Source organism: Pundamilia nyererei, unplaced genomic scaffold (genome assembly GCF_000239375.1).
Source record: "Pundamilia nyererei isolate P.nyererei 1_Seehausen unplaced genomic scaffold, PunNye1.0 scaffold00007, whole genome shotgun sequence".
Lineage (NCBI taxonomy): Eukaryota > Metazoa > Chordata > Actinopteri > Cichliformes > Cichlidae > Pundamilia > Pundamilia nyererei.
Genome location: NW_005187408.1, coordinates 665,430 through 674,499, shown reverse-complemented (window position 1 = coordinate 674,499; position 9,070 = coordinate 665,430). Strand labels below are relative to the sequence as shown.

Sequence of the window (9,070 nt, the reverse complement as noted above, 5' to 3'; positions counted from 1 at the left end):
ACACACACACACACAGCTTCTTATCTGGATCCAGGAGGAAATGAATACCCGGTGTTGATGTCACAACAGTGCTAAGAAGAATGGTGCACATCAGACTGAACTATAAACAAATCAGGAAGCGAGACAGGGTGGAGAAATTTGGAGCAGCCCGAGTGCAGAGAGGACAAAAAAGGAACGGGAGGGAGGGCATGAAAAAAAACTAACAAAAAAACTAGAACATTTGCAAAAGGGAAAAAAACCTCTTTTTTTCCCCCCACTCTGCTATTTTTTCATTGTCTTTTTCATCAGTTTCCAGATGCCTTTTCTCAACAAAACACCAGCAAAGAATCCAAAAACAGTAACAAGTCGAATCATTTTGAAAGAAATTAGAGCGCTTGTTACTATTAAATGAAAAAGTACTTAATTATGAATGAATATCAACATATCACTAAAGTCAAATATGAATTAAACAGTACCACCGATGGCATTTTTCTTACCTCAATCGACGAGAGGTAACTGCACTCATTGTCAATACACACCCGTGCAGTTCCAAATGTATTTATTCGAGTTCTGGACTACTTAGGAAAAAAATTGTTCTAACACTTCTATCTCCCGAAACAGGACTCATCACTGCAAATTACCAAAACAAATCCAGCTCTGTCATAAAACTGATCCACATTCCCCAACGTGACTTCCAGTGCAATATAACCTCATGCAGCCTAATCTGAGCCAAAGCACACTGAGAATAAAAACGCGCAAAACAGAGATGTAACTCTGCAAATGGTTTCAAATCTGCTGGAACGAGACCATACCATTCAGAGAAACAAGAGGAGGGGAGACAAAAGATGTAAAAAGGATTGAGGGAAAGCAGGCACACATGGTTTTACTCCAGTCGGGGGGCTGAACCCCTAAATGGACCTCCACATTCATGCTGGTTTGCTCAGTTAATCTGAACCTGAGGGGGCTGACTGGAAAGGCACCCGCTCACACACCCCTTTATGTTTTCTGTCTTCCGTAAGCTGATCCCTACAACTCTAATCAACAGAGTCCTCCCCCCTTAACTCATGCTACACGCTCAGTTCTACACATCCTATTCTCCAAGGAGGGAACATGAAAGGCAGGAAACTCTTTTTTTATTTAATTTTTTGCTAGCAAGCCCTCCCCATTTCATCCAACTTTCTGTCCCATTTCAACTTATTCTAAAGACGTCTTTAACAGTTATTTTCATCAGCGCATACACACTGCTGACAGGCCTTTGTGTCACCTACCTGGAGATGTTGTCAGGTGAGCAAGCAGAGATGCTGGTTTCAATAGAGTCACTACTATCCACACTCATTGTGTCAAAGGCCTGGTTTTCACGGTACCCAAAGGCATCGAGGTAGACGTTGGTCTGAGAAGCAGCTCGGGAGCTCGGCTGACCTGGATACACACAAACGCAATGAAGACGAAAAAGGATGAATTCTCCAGTAGCAACCAAGGTTACTTACTCCTCCTGCCCACGCATCAACCCAAGTCTTCTACCTGTCGGTGTAACTTCTTCTGGGACAGACTGCCCAGACGGGTTCAAATTTTGATTACAATGCCCCGCCACCGTTACACTGTGTACTCACACGTCCCGGGAAAAAATATATCCAGGCCTTAATGCTGCGATTAGGTGAAACTGCGGCCTAACAGTAAAACACTCAAGCACACAAAATAAATGGAAAATAAAGAGGAAAAAATATTTTCTGTAAAACAAGCACAGAAACAGGTTTTGAGATTTAAAAATGAATAAAAACAGCAGCCTGAAACTGTCCAAAGACTTCTGGAAAGACAAAAAGATATTCTCAAGAAGCTGACGGATGAATGATGACAGATCTACAGTGCGGACACTTTAAAGAGAGACTAACTAAACCTCCTGGTACAGGAAGAAACACACACACACACAAAAACTGATACCATCAGCTCTGTTTACTAGACCCACCCATCAGATGAGCCAGATCAGGGGACTAAAGGGGCCAAGGCATCAGATACACGTGCCAGTTCCCAGAAAACAACGACAGTACTCTTACAACATGAGACACACAGTACTTCAAAATGATCCCCCAAAATACTGATTTGTTGTCTGAAGGGCAATGAAAAAATTATTTTATGAAAGACTAAACTACTTATTCTTATGTCTAAGTAGGTGCAAATCTAAATTTAATTTATAATAGCGATGCCTATGCAAAAGGTTGCTATGGAGAGGAGGCATGGTGTCCTTCAGGTGGCATCCTGTATCTTTCTGGGCCAAACAGCAAACATCCACACAGAGTGCAAACGCTTTACACTCTTGTGTGTCATATTTTCTTAACAGTGAAGACGTTACAACAGCTCGTGTAAATCCCCACGAAGTGATGGAACGCTCACATTCCTCCACTGACAGATAAGCAAATGTGGAATTTATCAAAACACAATGAGGTGCACACCCACAAACAAAGCCTCTTGCTGGGATATTGTCTCCATATAAGGTGCATTTTCAAATCCCAGCTCAGCGATGAGTGTGGTTTTGTGTGTTTGTGCGATACACGAGAGAAAGAAAAAAAAAAAAAAAAAGAGTAAGATCAAGTGAAGTTAAGTGTATTTGTGTGTGTGTGTTTTACCTTTATGCAGACGTCGAGATTCACTTTCCTTATTGGATAAACTGAGGATTCTTGGAAGAATACTGCCACAACTTGTAGTCTGTACCAGAGGCTGATGGGACTATAAAGAATCAAGAAGACAGAGAAGAAATGGGTGCTTCATATTCTATTTATAATAAACACTATAACTCAAAGGCCAAGTGGTGAAGCCGAAAAGTGATACACAGACCAAGTCTGACATTTAGTGGTAAATTTGTAAACCAATCATTTCCACCATAGTTTTCGTAAAAAAACGTTGTTTTCTGATGAAGATCGAGACGATAACTAAACAAAAACTAATGCACAAGGACAAAAACTATGATGAAACATACTGACACATTTGTCAATGAATAAAATGAGATCCAATCAGAACTAATTAAGCTGCGCAGAAAGGCGGGACGAGTTTGGAAGTGATCCAGGTTAGACATGCACATCACAAATAGCTCCCATGCTCCCTGTTTCTCATGAAAACGTGACAAAATGTCAGCGCTTTGGAGGAAGAGAAGAGCAGACATATGAACACATCTCGCATTTGATGTCAAGGAAAATAAGATGCTCTGTGAACTCCCATCTGTAAAAACACCACAAAGTTTCACACTAAATCAACTTTAGATTTAATCTAATATAATCTAATCATATTTAGTCGGAAGTTGCTGTCACTTTTTTTTTTTTTTTTACATGCACAATCATCTCTGTTTGTACCTTTGTGGGGAAGCTGCGCCCGAGTGTTGCACACATAAACTGGGGATTCATGGCGGTCGCAGTTTTCTTCCTAGGTAATGTATCACTTAGATGTGAGCAACTTTCTTTCTCAGACCTCTTCCTCTCCTCCAGCAGACGGAAATGCTGATGAGACACACACACACAGAAAACATGAACACAATTACCAAAAATTTAAATTATTCATGTCACTTTCAGTCATGTATCAATGTCCCCATACTTTAAGTGTAACGTAAAGTCTTGGTGTGCAGGATTTAAAATGTCTGGCGCCATCTGCTGGAGGATCAATAAGTCACAGTGGCAGAAGTGCATTCTCCCTTTCTTAACCCACATTCAATAATTTTACTCTTTAGACAGATGGATCTAGTTTCAATGTAATATGCTTGTGATATAAAAATAAACACACAGTTGTTTACACACCAACACACACACACAGTCGTGTTTTCATGTTTGTGGGGACATCTAATTGACATTATGTTTTCCCTTGCCGCTTACCCTAACCTTAACCATCAAAAATGAATGCCTAACCTTAACTCTTACCCTAAACTGAAACATAACCTAATTGTAACCTTGACACTAAAAACACATTTTGAGTGAGGACAGGCATTTTGTCCCCATAATGGCTGGGAGTCCCCACAAGTATAGGAGCATGCCAATTTTTGGTCCCCACAAAGATATGTAAATATGGTATACATATACACACACACACACACACACATTACCTGCCTGTGTTGCTGATGGCGCTTTTTGACAGGAAGGGGAGGTGGGGGGGAGTCTGGGAGAGGGGAAGGGTCTCGATATGTCACCATGTTCTCTGGCCAGTGCACAGAGGGTGTTTTTGGAAGGGGGCGGGGATTTAGACGGGAGGAAGAAGAAGGAGAGGAGGAAGAGGAGTGACAGTCGGCAGGTGAGGAAGAACGACAGAGCTTCGGAAAAAGAAAGGAACATTGTCAGAAAGCTGAAATGAGCGCAGAAACAGGAAGACAAGCTGGGGGAGAGAACCAGCCGCACACTTTGCACCATCCGCCTCGGCGTACTTATCTACACACGATAAACCCGTCACACCACTACACACACCTCATCCTCCGCTGGTTTGGGGGTGTCCTCATCAGGGGAAAGGGTTGCCTCGGGCTCAGGAGAGGCTTTGGTCAGAGTGGGGGCAGGAGCAGCTTTAGGGTCTTGCCCAAGCTGTGAGTAAAGCTCATTGATTTCACTGACTGTGACATAGCCCTGCAAGGTGTCATGTGGAGAGAGAAGGGGTGAGGCATAGCGGGAAGTGAGTTAGCTGTGGAAATTAGTTGTTAGAACAATGCAAAAATTTAGTGGCAATTTCAGAAATAAGTTATTTACACACAACACTGTTAACACGAGACAAAGGACACACTAACAAGATTATGTCAGCATTAATATACAGTACGTGGACGTAAAAAAATAAGCTTCATCTCAAATTTCTGGAACTTCTAGTAGTGCTTTACAAGAGCTAGCAGTTAGAACAAGAGGCTACAGTGGCAAAACAAAGAAGAAGACTGGGAATAAAGAGAAAAAATGGAAACCAAAAATAAAGTGGAACACAAAAGGGGAAATATTAGCTCAGAAAGGCAAAGTACCTCTGCGTTCTTGAGAAAAATAGAAGAAAGGAGGGAGCGACACACATCAGCCAAAGAGGCTGAATCCTAGCAAGCGGAAAAGGAAATCATAGCCATTAAAATCAGGATATCGCCCGTTCCAGGACTCGTAAGTAACCACAGCATCCGCCAATCACACCAACCTCTCTCAGGGTGAAACTCCGTCCACCGGTGAGACCAGCGTATTTTCTTTCCAGCACAGCCAGGCTTTCTTTCTCCTGGCAGACAGATACAGACACAAAAATGAACTTTTCCCATCATTAATACAGAGCACAGCACGCACATGCGAACATAAAATCTGCCATACTCTCTGCAGCATGGACTCGAGGTTGCTCCTCTCCTTCAAGAAGCTCTCCTTCTCTCGTTGAACCTGCTGCGTAATCTGCGCCGACTGCTTCTTCAGAGTTAACAGACGCTCCTGCGAGAGGGAGAGCGGAACAAACTTATCAAGCGCCTCTAGCCTGCTTAGAAAGTATGAATCAAACATTCCTGTTAACCCTGCAAATCTAAACAAATTGACATTTAAAGAGCAAATTCAGCTTCAAACAGCAGATTAAACAGGCTGGATTTTTAAATCAAAAACAACCGAGAAGAGAGCTGATACCTTGCGGGTGACGGTGCTGCGTTGGTAGTCTGCGATCTCCCGGAGAAGCTGCTGGGTGTGGGTCTCCTTCTCCTCGTCCTGCCTGCTCTCTCTCTCGAGCTGCTGAAACTCCAGGTCCTCAAAACGCTTTGTCTCTGCCTCAAGCACTTCGCAGTCCTGATACACACAATGAAATAGATAATACAAGTGTACACTACTGCTCACAAATTTTTAGTTGTCACTGGGAGTAACTGTATGATTTCTGAAGTCAAAGCAGCACAGTACCCTGTGCAGTACAGCTTAAACCTGCTTGATACAGACCGCTGTGGCGAGCTTTAATTATCTGAAGATCTAGGGCTGGTACCTTAGGATCACATGACCAAGCAGTCAGTCTTCCTTTGCTACTGATGTTTTTATTCTTTTTTATTTATTTTTTGAGTACAGCAATGTACTGTAGCACATCCTGCAGTCTGGCATTGCCCTAATAATGGCCTGAAAGTAACACAGGCATAATAGGTGGTAATCTGCATAAATGTAGTAATATGGGTTGTCTTTCATGGCTAAACTTACTTCCAAAGCTGATGCTGCGCTCTCCTAAACTTAAAACAAACCCTTTCACTAAACTTGAACTCCGTAATTTGCAATAAAAAACAAGAAAAATTCCACTAATCCAAAACTTTGCATGCTTTTGTAGCCACCACATTAGAGAAAGAACATCAAGTATACGTGCAAGTGTCCATAAAAGAAACCTTCTCACATAAAAACCTGCATCTACTAATATTAGCAAAGAAATGCCAACATACTCAAATACGACAAATAATCGTTTATCAAATACGTCTCATTCCATAACATACGTAGACACGAGTGCAAACCAGACTGTGAAATCTCTAATGTGTGTGTCATCAACACTAAACATGCAACAACACATCACTACCGTTTGGCTAAACATGCAGCCTTTCACACACCATAAGCATTCGCCCCAAAGTGAAGATGATTTAAATGTGCCGCCTCTTTGATAAGTCGTTTCAAAGAACAGTCGCTCATCAAACACAAAAGGTGAAGCCTTTAGACATTACAACCAACAGAGTGAGTCTGTAAGAACCAAACAGGTACCAAAGCCTGACACTTTAGAGATGATATAAAACATAAAGAGGGAATGATTGAGAATGAACGTTAGCTCTGAAAGTGTGCCATGCTCACATGCAAGTAAGCAAACATTATATAAACGAGTCTGTCATGTGAACAAATGTTTAGAGTCAGTGCTAGTATTTGCCGATACAGCGGTCACATTTATGTTGAATACTTTCTCGAATATGCATGATTTCCATTGGCTCTTCCACTATATTTTTCTAAATATATGTATGTGCGTGTGTTTGTGTGCATATGTGTGTGTGTTTGTGTGTACTGACCCTGGCTAGCTGCTCCTGCAGGGGCTCCTTGGTGGCTTCAGGACAGCTGTCCAGCTGGGAGCGCTGCTCACACACAATCTGAGCCAACCTCTCTACTCTGCCCTTTTCTGCCTGCAGCAGCTTGCACGCCTGGCAGGCAAACGTACGTACACACAGATGCACACACGCATTCCCACACGAGGACGTACACCATGTACACGTTTGTTTATGTGTACATATAGACACAAAAAGACGAACACACACACATACACACACACACACACAAAGGACAGAGAGGATGGCAGAGTTAGTGGGGATTGGGGAGCAACAGTTAGTTACTACAGCGACCAGGTCAGTACGGATAGCCTAGTGGGTGGGGAGGGAGGGAAAGCTGGAGGGAGCGCAATGGAAAACTGATTAATGATGTTATGAGACTTCACTTCTGTCGTTTTATTTGTTTTTTTATGAATGCAAATGATTGAAATGATTAAGTAAGAAAAGAGAACGGGCATGTATGGAATGGCGCAGCAGACGTTAACTATCACACTGATGGCTCTTTCTATAAAATACACAAAACACACATTCACCTAGAATCTGTGCAAGCACTCAACTTCATCTGCTCTTCAACCAGTTTTTAACACCCGGGGCTACACGCATCTACCCGATCGCTCGCTTTTCTTTCCCTAACGTCTTCCGCTGGCAGATGCCGGTGCATGGAAATTTCAGAGTGAGTCCAGGACTCAGTCGAACACAGGCCAAACCAAAGCACGCGCACACACACGGATACACACCAGAAATACCGTCCATTTATCCGCTTACACCTCCCACTCTGTCAATAATATCATATGGTGTTATAAATGTAGAAAAAATATAGGCACACTTGCTTCCCTACACTTGCCAAACAGGATCACTTGATGACCACTACTCCCCGGACAGTCTTAGCAGATATATATTTGGACCAGAGAGAGCATGAGAAGGATTAACACCTACCGCCCGGGTCTCTCAGTTGCCTATGTATTTTTAATGCCATTCAATGCATGTTGCTAGTAAAAATATAGGCTGTATGAGTGAATGGAGATGGCTTTTCAAACACCTAAAAGAATTTTTCCATATGTTAATGTGTATTTCTCTCCCCTTTTGATGACCATATGTATTCAAAGGCAAAGTTAAGCATATTCAAAGGGACCTCTAACTTTTAACCCAGCTGGATTACAGATGATAAAGAGGTCTGTAAGCATCCCATTCTGAGTGTATCAACTTGAATACCTTTTCTTTTTCCTGCTGGGATTGGGTCTCTAGGTGAGCCATCTTGGTGTGAAGCGCTTCTAAAGCATCTTTTTCGTGTTGAAGAGCTGCTATCTCGGACTCCTGCTCAGCTTCAACTAGAGCTCGCTCAACCTCGACCTTTAAAAAAAAAAAAAAAACACGCGCACACACCGCTCAGTTTTAAACCAATACTTTATATCTATGCTTTTATCTAAACATTCTCATTCATCTTCTGTTAATCTTGACAATAAATCAATCAATAAATAAAGTAAATATCATCATCGTCTACATACCTCTCGGGCAGATTCCTCAATTTGATTGTCCAGCTCTTTGATCTTTTGTTCAAGCTCCTCCATGTTGTTTAGGACCTGGATTCTCTCCTCTTCCACGCGCCTCACTTCCTCCTCTGAAGGGATCGTGTCCTGTCCACGATGGCGAGCTGCATCCTCTAGAGCCTGGTAACATCATCATCAATGTGGTCGCTGATTTAACTCCTGCTAACATGCACTTACATTGACATATCTGCGAGACCTGTAATAATAATCACTGATGCCACAAATGGAAAGGAAAGCGTATGGGCTCCATACATACACACAAATGCCTGCTGTCAGTTCATGCTAACACTTAGCCTGCTCTAATCTAATAAATAGACTGTAAATATCTCCCATCTGTGTTGAGTAGGATGTTTGTGTCAATACTTTCTAAGTATTAGGAGGAGGGATCCTTGTCACTGTTATGTTTTCCAGGATGAATGGGGGGCTAAACACTTCCTGCATAAATCTTGATCTATTATTTTACCAAATCAACAGAGACTAATTTTACAGAATATTCTCTTGCATGAAGTCTTCAGAGTGACTAAAGTCTGTAGAC

At 42.2% G+C, this 9,070-nt stretch overlaps 1 protein-coding gene across 6 annotated transcripts in view; it reads right to left on the bottom strand.

Annotated features, from left to right (window-relative positions):
* phldb2b (pleckstrin homology-like domain, family B, member 2b) overlaps positions 1–9,070 on the bottom strand; it is a 36,394-nt gene that overhangs the window by 4,267 nt on the left and 23,057 nt on the right. For 2 of the 6 annotated variants that reach the window (XM_005722448.1, XM_005722453.1), the window contains 12 exons: positions 8,494–8,655; positions 8,201–8,338; positions 6,956–7,084; positions 5,568–5,723; positions 5,271–5,381; positions 5,107–5,181; positions 4,946–5,011; positions 4,416–4,568; positions 4,061–4,264; positions 3,321–3,464; positions 2,601–2,700; positions 1,248–1,398 (listed from right to left, as the gene is read on the bottom strand). In XM_005722448.1, the coding sequence (XP_005722505.1) occupies positions 1,248–1,398; positions 2,601–2,700; positions 3,321–3,464; positions 4,061–4,264; positions 4,416–4,568; positions 4,946–5,011; positions 5,107–5,181; positions 5,271–5,381; positions 5,568–5,723; positions 6,956–7,084; positions 8,201–8,338; positions 8,494–8,655 (1,589 nt within the window). The remainder of the gene's footprint in view (positions 1–1,247; positions 1,399–2,600; positions 2,701–3,320; positions 3,465–4,060; positions 4,265–4,415; positions 4,569–4,945; positions 5,012–5,106; positions 5,182–5,270; positions 5,382–5,567; positions 5,724–6,955; positions 7,085–8,200; positions 8,339–8,493; positions 8,656–9,070) is intronic. The other 4 variants (XM_005722451.1, XM_005722449.1, XM_005722450.1 and 1 more) reach the window with 4 other exon arrangements.